This window comes from Perca flavescens, chromosome 20 (genome assembly GCF_004354835.1).
Source record: "Perca flavescens isolate YP-PL-M2 chromosome 20, PFLA_1.0, whole genome shotgun sequence".
Taxonomy (NCBI): domain Eukaryota; kingdom Metazoa; phylum Chordata; class Actinopteri; order Perciformes; family Percidae; genus Perca; species Perca flavescens.
The window spans coordinates 25,375,410-25,389,373 of NC_041350.1; the positions used below are offsets into that span (position 1 = coordinate 25,375,410).

At 39.9% G+C, this 13,964-nt stretch overlaps 1 protein-coding gene across 1 annotated transcript; it reads left to right on the top strand.

The window, feature by feature from the left end:
* Positions 1–4,906: 4,906 nt before the first annotated feature.
* Positions 4,907–13,836, top strand: plek2 (pleckstrin 2). The gene is made up of 9 exons (XM_028566403.1): positions 4,907–5,061; positions 6,615–6,779; positions 8,880–9,064; positions 9,220–9,311; positions 10,290–10,477; positions 10,631–10,732; positions 10,844–10,927; positions 11,853–11,931; positions 13,368–13,836. Exons 2-9 carry the CDS (start codon positions 6,657–6,659, stop codon positions 13,493–13,495), a joined length of 981 nt encoding a protein of 326 aa, XP_028422204.1. The 5' UTR covers positions 4,907–5,061; positions 6,615–6,656; the 3' UTR covers positions 13,496–13,836.
* Positions 13,837–13,964: the final 128 nt, after the last annotated feature.

Genomic DNA, 13,964 nt, shown 5'->3' on the forward strand with positions numbered 1-13,964 from the left:
GTCCCTAAGCACTCGTCTTACTGCCAGTAGCAGTAGCAGCAGAGAGCAGAAGCCAGCAAGCAAGTGTCATTTAAAAAAATTTACTTACAAACTTTCCAATCCATCGTTTTATGAGTGCATAACCGATTTGTACTAGTGTAGAAGTTTGGTATCATTTGGGGCATTATTAGTGGAGTAATGTACAAGATACACTCTTGGATCCATTAGCGCCTGCACTAAGCTATTCAGCTATAACGCTAACTCTCCCAATGTTCGACCCAGGTGAAAAAAGCTTCTGGGGGGTTGTTTGGCTCGAGGTCATGGTGCAAAGGACCCTAGGGTGAAATCACTCCGAACCATCACTTTAAGACCCATCTTAAAATATAAGGCTGGCGATATTCTATATTTTTCTTATTGTCAACAAACTCATAAAAACTATCTAACTATTTATAGATACTTTCCTGCCCTGTCTCTAGCTCTCAGATCAATCCCATTGGTTTCTACTTAAGAAGTAAATCTTTAAAAAAGAGAGTCATAAATACAGTTGAATAGATTGTTTCCTTTTTTTAAGGCTCTATAATTTCCTGCTTCCAGCTGGACACTGTAGTTTTCAGCAAACATTACTTCAACATGCGTCAACAGATTTTTGTGCCACTTGGGGGCACCAGAAACAAGTTGTGAACATAATACTAACATATCACCTTTTAAATTAATACGGTGCACTTGTTTACACACAGTTGTGAACAGAAGTCCAATATTTGCTGTCTTTTAGCTCGGTTTTTGGTCTCTATTAAGTAACTCCTGAGGGATATATCTGGCTTGTTAGCTGCTAAATGCTCCACTATACGTTAACCCAGGGGTGTAGCACAAAATTCTGGGCCCTGTACAAAGGCATTTTCTATAGGTCCCTTCCCGCATCCACAGCTATTCATTCTAGCATCTTTTTGGGCGCTCCTCACAATCGGTGCCCTGGATACTCAGTCCCCTTTTTCCCCCCAGTCCGACGCCCTTGTGTTCACCAGCCGGTCTCTAATGTGTCTGTCTGCTGTTTAATGCTGAGTTGATAGTGTACACTGGGTTTATACAGCTTTTTCACTGAAAACAGCTGCTCGCTGTGGCCGAAAATGATGTGAGAGTGAACCAAAATAGTGACATTTACAGACCGGACAGCTGAAAAATGAGCTGAAAGTTACTAGAAAGCTCCATAAAGCCGAGGAGAGCCGCAGATCGAGGTGATAATTCTCTCAGAGAGTGTTTATGGCAGCAGGACAGTGAAAGTCACCACTGTATGTGGGAAAAACTACGGTGCCCACATTCTTTGTAATGAAGGAACATGTCAGCCTGTGCAACAATGTGATATGAACTAATATGTTTTAATAGTTTTTGGACTACAATCAATTGAGCTCTATGACACTGAGGAATCAGCAATATCAGGCTTGTTGACAATAAGAGAAATATACTGTACCACTTAACTTTTCCTTTGATTCCCTGAGACGTGAGCTCAAAGTTTTCCCCTCAACCTAATTTAACTATATAGGATATTGTGTTACTGTACAATACAGCAGTATCAAACCTTAGCTGTACGCTTTTGATAAAAGCACTTTAATCTTTTTTTTAATGTATTTAATGTATTAATGTTGAAAGTTTAGTGATTAAAAGTAGGTGTCATTTGACTATGTGAAGTTTGTGTGATTATTGAAAGAAAGTACAGTAGAGAGCGCTAATGGAAAATAAAATGTGTGTATTAGTCTGGAGGGGACATTTCGTAAAAGATCACTTCACGTTTGTGCAATAATTCTGGGATTTTGAGTGAGGTCTTTTTTTTTTAAGATTATTTTGGGGTATTTAGGCCTTTATTTCCACAGGACAGATGAAGACATGAAAGGGGAGAGAGAGGGGGAATGGCATGCAGCAAAGGGCCACAGGTCGGAGTCCAACCTGTGGCTGCTGCGTTGAGGAGTAAACCTCTATAGGTGTGCGCCTGCTCTACCAGCTGAGCTAACCCGGCCACAGTGGAGTCTTTTTTAACGTCTCGTTTGTGGCACATGGAATGAAAACACGCCAAGGTCTTCAGCATGTACATTTACACTTGTTACACACATTATGTAGCACCTGTAAAATAGGTCAACAACCATAAAGCACGGTGTCACCATGTCACTTTTTATTGAAGAGGCCACTGGCTGAGAAATCTTAAGGCGAACAGCAAGAGAAAAAGTACCACAGTGCTTCCCCTTCTCCTGACTCTGGAACATCCTGTTTTCCGGTTTCAGCCTTTATTATAAAGGCAATTTAATGTCACTACTGTATGTGGGCAATCTCAATCTCATCCTCAACATTTGAGGACAACAGAAAAGAACATGTGTTTTTATAGGGAAAATCCACTTTCCTTTCAGCTGCAGCACTTTGAAAAGTTGAGTTATTTTGAGAATTGTAATGCCTTCACTTAAAAAACAATTTCCTACAAAGAACAACAAAAGTTACTAGTCATTATCACAGGGAATGTGTGAACGTTTGGGATTTTGTAACCATCTTTACTATTCAAATAATCATTTTGAACATAAAATAATGTTTTTGACAGGCAAATTTGTACTTTTGGGTAATAAAATCCTCTGGTCTATCATCCCACAGGGAATCTTGTCTCAATTTCAGTGTCATTTAGCATGATAGATTAGATTGACCGGCGACCTGCTCTGTGTAACCAGCTGTAGACGTGGACACGCAAACACACACCCAGTGAACAATAAGTCTGTGGACCAAGAAAACAGAGGCTGGCGAGTGTTTGCGTTTAAAGTGTGTGTGACCAGGGCAACCGGACGCCCCACGTGAGCTGGCTTGCGTCAGAGCCCTTCATATCCTGGCATGCCAAAACACCATCTTTATTTTACGTAATTCATGTTTGATTTATAGTTAATGTTACACAGAGGACATTCCAGACACACCTTAACCAGTGACTTGACTTAACATCCAGCTCTTAGCTCAAAGGAGTGTGTTTGACTTTGACTCCAAAGAGGTGTTTGATTCTCACAAGCAGGATTTGGGGTTATTGTTCCTCTATGTGCTGAACGGATTCTCTGTTTGACACTATTTGGCCAGATGCCACGCTGAGTCTGCTGCTCATTCCAGTTGCCTCATAACCACATGCTTGCAGGTCCAGGTTCCTTCTCCTGGGAGACACAATGCAGAGTTTACAGAAGTCCTGCATCAGAGAGTAGAGCTGTAAGATTCATGCCTCTGTCATCAAATTAAGGGTTATGTGACATTGCATGACATACAACCCTTTAAACTTAATAACATTTGCTGACAACCTGTTGGAAAAAAACTCTGAAGTCTTTGAAGGAAAACAAGACATCTTTTCGGAAATCCTGTAAAGGATTTGTGAGCGTTTACCAGTTGGAAAAGATTGTTTGACAGAATGTTTTCTGACTATATTCAGATTCAAAACTGTAAAAAGGGTTATGGTGAGCCATAGAGAAATGTTGCTGTAAATGTCACAAAAAGTCATAACTGAAAGTTTTAAGAGTCTGGTGAAATTCACTATATTGTCAACAAATTACATGAAAGGGAGGGATTGTCAGATAATATTAAGAGACAGATTAAGTGCAGAGATAAAGATCATTCCTTGAAAAATAGCACCACATAAACAATAACTGACCAAATCGGGCCACGGTGTAACGTGGGGGTGGCCCTACTTCTTACCCCCCCTAACTGCGGCGCCCTTGCTCGGACCACACTTATTTTCGAATGCGGACTTCATTTTAATTTCAACTACACACCTGTAAGGTTTTGTGACTGCATCTTGCACGGTTGCGACACTATCGCAGTGACAAAATCTGTCCGGAGACATATAAACCCTGGGAAACTACTCAAAACCGCCTCTGTGGTTGGTCCTACTACAGTAGGTGTCTCCAGGACCACATTTTGCCATGATGACACACAAAGACACACACACACACACACACACACACACACACACACACACACACACACACACACACACACACACACACACACACACACACACACACACACACACACACACACAGTGAAAACAATACTGGCATTGCTGTTGCGGATGATTACTATTATTGTATGTGTGGAATTTGAGTAAATATGTGTCATTGATAGTGCCGCTTGGGGCCGCCAACACAACCTGCCGACACATAACTATGTGTTATGTTTTATACAGTCTATGGTTATTTTGGAACCCGCCGCAGTTCTAGGCTTGGGAGGGTGTATTGTTACAGACACAGCACTTCATAGTCGTCAGATTCATCTACCAACCCTAAAAGAGCTGGATAAGATTTGCCTTGGACCAGCTCTTAATTATGCTGTTATAGTTTTAGACTGCTGGGGGACTTCCTTTGACACACTGAGTTCCTCTCTCCTTTCTCTTTCCATCTGTTTGCATCCATGTCCCAGAAATGCTTTTTACTAACTTAGCTCTGGGAAGCTTATTCCCCGGAGCCCTTATGTTTTTTCGCCCCGCAGTTTTCCTTGGATTAGGGTGGCACCTAAATCATGGTTGCACCCCAAGCCGGCACCGTCAGACAACGCCTACCAAGAGCCTGGGTCTGTCCGAAGTTTCTCCCTAAAAGGAAATTTTCCTCACCACCCAAGGTTTCTGCCTAAAAGGGAGGGAATGCTTGCTCTTGGGAGAATTACTGGAATTGTTGGGTCTTTGTAAATTATAGAGTGTGGTCTAGACCTACTCTTTCTGTAAAGTGTCTTCAGATAACTCTTGCTATGATTCGATACTATAAATACAGTAGAATTGAATTGAATTGAATTAGGCAAGACCCGCCCTTCAGCATTCGCACACTACGACTAGTCACACGTCCATGCTTGCGCAAGGTAATGGAACCTGATTTGTTCAGGTCCTATCCCCTGACCAATCGGCTATCCTAACCTTAACTACTCAAGGTCCCAACCCTAATTAATTGAGCTACTTTGTAGGGCGGGTCTTGCCAAGAAACCAGGTGGAATCCATAATAAGTTTAGCAGCTAGCTGGTGCACATGGCAGAGAATGTAGCAGCTAAAGAACCAGATATTTCCTTCAGGAGTTGGTGGAGACCTAAACAGAGGTAAATGAGAGTAAATATTGGCCTTAAATTCATAAGATGGACAGAAACATGACTCAAAATGAATGCCAATGTTACTCTGTGTCTGCTGGATGTGAAAATAGGCAACTGTATGCTAACTTGTTTTCTTAAAAGGTGATATTGTACATCAGTTTTGTTTTCCCAGCTTGTCTCCGCTGCCCCCAAGTGGCCAAACAATCAGTTATTGGTGGTTTAAACAGAGTAAATTTGAACTTGAGGGTAAACGTTAAGGTTCCAAGGATAGCTTTTCTTTTTCCCAACAATGTGATCTGAAAGAATTAATTAAGAGGTAAATCAGTGTAGAGGTTTAGAAGAAGTTGCAGTCATTTTCGAAAGTAGCTATCCCTTTATTCATGCTCTTTCAGGAGAAGGAGCTGGGATTAATGTCCAGCAGGGCCACATGTGGTTGCAGAAGCAGGAGTCTCAGTACCAATACTCTTTCAGGCTCACCAACCACATTATTCTCATTCTCCGGTATATGTGCACTTTGTCCTCCTATTGGGTCCAGCTGCTCCAAAGCAGAGGATGAGCAGTGGTCGACCACCAGCTGCTGTTTTCTCATCAAAATGGGATAAAGGTCTACAATCTATCTATCTGTTTCCTACAGCTTCAACTTCCTGAATATGAATTCTTTACATACTGAAATTGATGATGTGAAAACTTCTTTTGAGCTTTTTCTTACACACACACACACACACACACACACACACACACACACACACACACACACACAGTTTCTTTCGACAGAACATTGTTGAAATTACCTCAATTCTTTTCAGAAATTCATCATTTGTTTTATTTTAACTTCTTCATGTCTCTTTTTTTTTTTTACTTGAGTGTTTTTTTTCTTTTTATACATATATAAAATGAGCTCTCAGATTTGTATTGCCAACAACTGCTTCTATGTACTTGTTATGCGAATGACAACGAAGAACATGAAAACTTTTTTACCAAACGATCGTCAGCACATGCTGAGCGTCTGAAGGAGTCAGTGCGCCCTCATGTGATAATTGGCAGAAGGTGCATGATTGGGCCCGGCCTGCCGGTGTTGAGCAAGGTGTGAGTCATAGGTGTGAGTGTGTTTGGGTGTGAACATGGTGACGCACCTGTTGAGAAAAAAAAAAAGAAATTCAATAAATTGAGCTGGAAGGAACAGGCAAAGTTCAGTTGCCAAGATCCCACTGAGCAGAATGGATACAGACAGGACAAATGTGATTCTAAGAGAAGGCTTCCTGGTGAAAAGGGTGAGACATATTTTGTGAAATACACAATAATACAAATGCTGAAAATTGAATTGAGTCAGTGTGACATGTAGTGAAGGATGTAGCAGATGGTAAATATATTCATATTTGTGGAAAGGAGTTTGGGCTATTTTATAGGCTGATGTGAACTTTTAGCACTAAAATTGAAGTACCCTACTGTATGTCAAACTAAATGTATATAAGGGCATGGCCTTAGAAAGAGAAAAGAGTACTGTATGTTGCTTTTCTGGAAATATAACACATTTGTGATCATTTTTGATAATGTGATTACAGGGCCATCTTGTACACAACTGGAAGGCGCGCTGGTTCGTGTTGATGCCAGACAAGCTGCTGTATTACAAGTACGAAGGAGGCCAAAAGGACTCATGTCAGAGGGGGAAAATCCTCCTGAAGGACTGCGTAATAACTAGTCCTTTTCTGGAGTATGAAAATCGACCGGTGAGTTAATCCAGACTCTTATGGACGTTTCAAAGGACTCTGTTTTTGTTTGTTTCAAACATTTCATTACAGACCTCCTATAGTTTTCTGTCTGATGTTTCAGGAAAGAAATGAATTGTTAAAGGTTTCCCCCTCTCCATCAAACAATATGTACATAATATATTAGCAGAAATATACAAATTTGAATTCACATTGTTTTTAGATCACGCATGCATAGACAACGTGTGCCATGTCTATGGATGCATTACGTTTTCTAGTCACGGTTTTCCTTTGTTTATGTTTTTATTGGAAGAAACCACATTAAGGGTGCGGCTTCACCAGCTTACGCTCTCGGATCCTTTCACATGCATTGCCTCAGGTTGCTCTTTTGTCAGGACCTGATCTCCAAAGAACAACTTGTTTTATTGGCCAAATCTGTCATCAATACTAAACATCACTCTCCTTTCTCTATATTAGGGGTGTGAATCTTCACTGGGCTCACGATTCGATTATGATTAACCTTCAACGAACCAAATCGTTTCAATATCCCGACGCGTCACCTCCTCAATATTGTTATTATATTACTACTAGAGATGTTCCAATAACAGTTTTGGAAACTCCTCCGATACTGCCTTAAATGCTGGTATCGGAAAGTAGTGGAGTTTATGCACCGATCTACTTAAAGTACTTTATTTATGTTCTTTTTTTCGCTATGACTCGCTGTCAAACTGGATAACAAAAGGAAAGTTATTTTGCGTTTATTGTTTGTTCATGTTTCACAAAGAGTTTAAAGGTCCCATGGCATGAACATCTTACTATGTGTTCCCCCATCCTGCCTATGGTCCCCCAGTGGCTAGAAATGGTGATAGGTGTAAACCAAGCCCTGGTCCATATAAAAGAGACTTCAGATACAGTATTAAGGGACCAGTATTAGGGGACCACTAAGGCCTATATAAAAGAGACTTCAGATACAGTATTAGGGGACCACTAAGGCCTATATAAAAGAGACTTCAGATACAGTATTAGGGGACCACTAAGGCCTATATAAAAGAGACTTCAGATACAGTATTAGGGGACCACTAAGGTCTATATAAAAGAGACTTCAGATACAGTATTAGGAGACCACTAAGGTCTATATAAAAGAGACTTCAGATACAATATTAGGGGAGCACTAAGGTCTATATAAAAGAGACTTCAGATACAGTATTAGTGGACCACTAAGGTCTATATAAAAGAGACTTCAGATACAGTATTAGGGGACCACTAAGGTCTATATAAAAGAGACTTCAGATACAGTATTAGGGGACGACTAAGGTCTATATAAAAGAGACTTCAGATACAGTATTAGGGGACGACTAAGGTCTATATAAAAGAGACTTCAGATACAGTATTAGGGGACCACTAAGGTCTATATAAAAGAGACTTCAGATACAGTATTAGGGGACCACTAAGGTCTATATAAAAGAGACTTCAGATACAGTATTAGGGGACCATTAAGGTCTATATAAAAGAGACTTCAGATACAGTATTAGGGGACCACTAAGGTCTATATAAAAGAGACTTCAGATACAGTATTAGGGGACCACTGTCTATATAAAAGCATCCAAAAAGCAGCATGTCATGGGACCTTTAACAACAACGATAGCAGTCCTATCACATCATACAGGGAGTCAACCGCTGTTAAAACAATAAAATGTCTTTTTTTTTTTTTTAACACACTAGTATTGGATCGGTACGCAACTTATCAGTACGGAACTTGCAGATACGCAAATTCAGGTATCGGAATTGGTATTGCGAAGGAAAAAAATGGTATCGGAACATCTCTAATTACCGCACATGGTATTCAACAACAAATTCAAGCAGTCACATATAAATGAATTCTATTTTTTTTTAGTTATCTCTGCGCTTTAAATAAAGACACTTCCTGAATGGAGTCTGAACACTGCAGAGAACAGACAAAAGAAGAAAAAAAAGCAGCGACCGGAAAATCAACAAGTCACATCAGCAGGCAATAATCGATCATGGTCTGTCGCTGCATCGATGCAGAATCGTCCATGTCGCGATGCATCGATGCAGTGATTCATTTCAACAGCCCTCCTCTACTCTATGTATGTTTTCTAGTTGGTGTTCAAGCTCCAGACAGAGAATGGGGTGGATCATTTCTTGGAGGCTTGTTCCCGGGCGGAGAGGGACGACTGGGCAGGTGACATCATGGCTGCGGTCAACAAGCTGCGGGCGGCTGAAGGTGGGAAGGTGACAAACCAGCCAAACCCCGCTGGATCCCACTTACACAACATTAATCTGAGGTAAGTCTTACAAACAGCATTTCACCCCCAGAAATGACTTCATCCCCATGTTAAACCTTGTGGTGTTTTCACTGCCTCACCCTGCAGACATCTTACTTTTGTCTCTGCTTGTTTATGACTTTATCTTCCCCTGTTCTCTTCCTCTCTTTTTAAAGCAAAGTGTTGGACTCCATGTATGACGTCCACAGTGGTATCAAGATGAGCAACCATGTGGAGCAGGGCAGCACTTACAGCAACTGTTTCTCAGGTCAGCCTTTACAACATCTTTAGTCTTGATCGTCTCAGGTGCTGTTTGCTTGGAAACCCTTTAAATACATCCACCTTGTAGAATGGGACTGTAGGCCCCCCCCCCCCGGATTTCTGTCTACTTAATTATAATCCCTGCATGATGCTCATGAAGCCAGGGAGGGTGAAATAACAGTAAGCGGTACTATTGAAAGACGGTAAACAGAATAAACTATTGTCACTTTTTGCCATTAGTTATCTTCTGTAATTTAGGTTGCATCTTAAAATTATTACTTAAAAATGTTTAATTCTAAACAATTTATATGGCGCCTATTGTACATGATGCATAAGAACAACATACCAAAAACACAATCAAGAGAAAAATACATTAAATTAAAGGAAAATAACATAGAATGAAATGAAAATAGACATCAAAGTAGACATGGGATACAGTTTAAGTGCAGTAATGTTTTTTTCATGGTACTTTGGGTTTGTCTATATAATGTTAATGTCTTCTTTGCTTTGTGCATAAACTATATTTATGTATTATATTTATTTATATGATTATCAATACCTGACAATATATATATTTATTAAGGCTGTCAATCGATTCAAATATTTAATTGCGATTTATTGCATGATGGATCAGAGTTAACTCGCGATTAATTGCACATTTGTTATCTGCATATTTGTCCACTCCCATGTTGATAAGAGCATTAAAAACTTGAAAAATCTCCCATTTAAAGGACTTTAACTATGGACAATCATGCGATTAATCGCAATTAAATATTTGAATGGATTAACAGCCCTATTGTGTGTGTGTGTGTGTGTATATATACTGTATCTATCTATAGATAGATAGATAGATAGATAGATAGATAGATAGATAGATAGATAGATACTGTATCTATAATTACTGTATGTATACTGTATGTATATATCTGTTGCTTTCAGTGTCCCGTACTGTACAGACATGTATAGAAATGTGATGTCCCTGCAGGTTCAGCGGTGGTGGACTGGCTGGTGTTCATGCAGCTGGCTCTGACCCGTGTGGAGGCCAGGACGCTGGCCTCGGCCCTGCTGGAGGAGGGTTTCCTGCGCACCGTCGGCCTGAAGAGCGTGGAGGCTTACCGCACCGCCGGCCTCAGTGAGCAGTTCATGGATGACTCCACCGCGCTGTACAGCTTTGTGGGTACCAGGAAGTCTCTGTGTACTGACCTCTCACACTAAGAATAACCACATACACCATAGACAGATCTCCAGTGTTAATCTATTTATTGAGATGGCAGATAGCAGGTTGGAGTAGCATTTCATCCACAGCATGTTTGTGTTTAATCCCAGTCGGACAGTTTGAAGAAGAGAGGCAGTGTAAAGGCGGAGAAGTCGCTGTCTGCAGTGGAGCTCAGTGGAAAAGTGATCAAAAGAGGATATCTACTTAAACAGGTAAACCTATTAGATTAGCCAAAAGCCAAAGGGGGGCTTTCACAACCTGGCAACCCAAAACTTGTTCTTATAAATACTACAACTTACTAACAACAACTTTTATAAACACAGGGACACAGAAGGAAGAACTGGAAGGTGCGACTGTTTGTGCTGCGTTCACAGCCTTCTTACCTTCACTATTATGATCCCACCAAGGTGAGTGTACAGCCCGTGCGGGGCCAACGCAGCACCAAAAAAAAAATACAATTAAGATCACTAAAGAAAGTAATTCAATTACCTGGTAGAACCTAAAAAAAAAATCGACAGAAGTTTATGTATTTCACACACATAAATACAATACATGTAAGGGTGTGGTAGAAACCCGTAAGGGCTTATGTAAAAAAAAAAAACACACACCCAAAGGACATACCAAATGTAAATGCAAAATCACCAGTACATGTTTAGTATATTAGTGTTCCAAAGTTTCATATAAAATAAGTTTAAAAAAAGAACTGCATGCAGAGAACAGAAGTCATTGCCATATTTAAGGTATAAATAACAGTTTGATCTATCTATTTTTCCATGTCAAATGTTTTAGACAGCAGGGCATTTCTAAAACTATTTTATAAATAGAAAATGACACAGAGGAATCAATTAAATGTACACTTTCATTCTACAAAATAACTCCAGGAAAATTGATAGAAAACTGACCACAGGATGTTTAATACGTAGGAAGATGAAGATTCCTAGCCTGTCTAGTATGGTAGTTATGTGAATTGTTAACAAATATTTCTCTAAAACTATAAGGTAAATCCGTTTTTTTTTTTTATATTTCTTTTAAACTCCACTATACAGGTTTGAAGAATGTGGATGTCGAAGATAGTCAATGACTGCAATTTCAAAAAAAGAGTGGTGTGCTTCTTGTAGCAACTTTGGAGAAGGTTGCTTATCTAAGAAACCTCTTCCGAAGTGTATTTCACCACACTATTCCATGAGCTCAATGCATTCTTAAATGATGACAACACTGAACAGAGGAGATCCTGGCCCAAACAAGTCAGTTGTTTTGTTTTGCCCGAGCCTCAGACGGCCATGACTGATACGTGTTATTCACTTTTCTGTTGTTTCTTATGTCACTTGTCAGGATGACATCAGCCCCGTTGGCGGCTTCTCACTGCGAGGCTGTCTGGTGTCTTCTCTGCAGGATAACGGAGTTCCCTCAGGTGAGCCACTGTCTACAAAGCGTGTACACTTCTAAACAAGGTTATTCACGCAAATGATAACAGAGATACGGCGAGTAATGAGAAGACTTTTATTTATTTTTTTGACTGCGTTTATATGTCTGGGAGAGAACTTTGCCACTTTCTAAGAGATGAAAATGATTTTGTGGGGCGTCTGGTTAGCTCACCTGGTAAAGCAGGCGCCCATATTTAGCGGTTTACTCCTCGACGCAGCATTTGTGGGTTTGACTCCTCATTCCCCCCTCTCCCTCCCCTTTCAAGTCTAAGCTGTCCTATCCAAATAAAGGCCTAAAATGCCCAAAGACATAATCTTAAAAAGAACATGATTTTGTGTGATGAGGTAAATGGAGGAGACCAAGAGTGTTTCACTGGCACTGCAAACTTAGCCTGTACATTTGAGATATATTCATTGATCTTCTATACTTTTCTTATTTTCTTATCTCATGAAAAAAATCTAATTGATTGTACAGTATAGTAGTATACTAAGAAAGTATTGGGTGTGTATCCAAAGCTTGGTATATTTCATTATTGTCCAAAAACTTTCTTCATCACGATGAACTTGGGCACTGTAGTTTAATTTGATGTAAATCCTAAAAAGTCCGGTTGCTGTACATTTTCACTAGAACATCTGCAACTGAAATTGTCCACCACAAACTATTTACTGCTGTTTGAGTAACATTTGCTAAAGACTACAGCGGACAGCAGTTTTAGGAAATACAGAAAAATGTTTTAGGTATTTGACACTAAGGTTAAAGTGCTCATATTATGCTCATTTTCAGGTTCATAATTGTATTTAGAGGTTGTACCAGAATAGGTTTACATGGTTTAATTTTCAAAGAACACCATATTTTTGTTGTACTGCACATTGCTGCAGCTCCTCTTTTCACCCTGTGTGTTGAGCTCTCTGTTTTACCTACAGAGTGAGGCATCTCACTTCTGTTCCATCTTTGTTGGGAGTCGCACATGCACAGTAGCTAGGTAAGGACTACTAGCCAGTCAGAAGCAGAGTATGAGGGCATGCCCTGACAGTACTTAGGTAAGGACTACTAGCCAGTCAGAAGCAGAGTATGAGGGTGTGCCACGCTAGCAGCTAGGCGAGCATTATAACGTGTGTTACAAAGTGACGCATGTTTGTCTCTGAAGTAAAGGCTGGACTACAATAGAGCTGTTTGGAGCAGTTTGTGAGCAGTGTTTTCTGTTGGAGATGGTAAGTCCCTTTGGGGTGGACTTTGTAAACCTATAACGTGCGCAAAAAAGATATATAACAATAAAGGAAAGGGAAAAAGCATAATATGAGCACTTTAATGTTATTTTAAGTTCTTCCTTCCCTGTCATTTGGCTTTTCATATATATTTTTGTAATGTGTCAGTCCTAATGCAGTTTTACTTCATTGACCCTTTATTTCTTCTCCCACACAGGTGTGAAAGGCAACATTCAAGGCAACTTGTTTAAAATTATCACTCAGTCAGACACACATTACTTCATCCAGGCTCCGACCGAGCAGCAGAAGATGGACTGGATAGAAGCAATCAGAGAGCACACATAGAGCAGCCAGTTCAGACTTCACTCCTTAACATAACACACGTTTCATTTATCCAGGTATGAAAGAAGAAAGATTTACACATTCCGTGAATGTACAGTATACTGTAACTGCGGACATGCAATCAGATGAAAGTGTTTGTAGTTAGAAAACATTTCTGTTCATTCATCTTTAAAAATACTTTCAGCTTTATTGTTCTGTATTTGAAAGTAGCATGGAGGATTTTCAGGCTTTTAAAATCTCAACAGTCGTAGCAAATTCTCTTGTAATCATTCAGTTTAAGTTAAAAGTTTGTCATGTATTTTATAAAAAAGAAATGTTCATTATTAAACTAAAAATCATTTTGACTTTATTCTCCATGTTGAATTTTTACGTAACTCCAGACACCCGTGGTGAGAAGTACCTAGGGATTTTTTTTGAGTCAGCACCACCAGACTTAGTCTTAGAATGGCCAAGTGTGGATTTTATAGTTGCA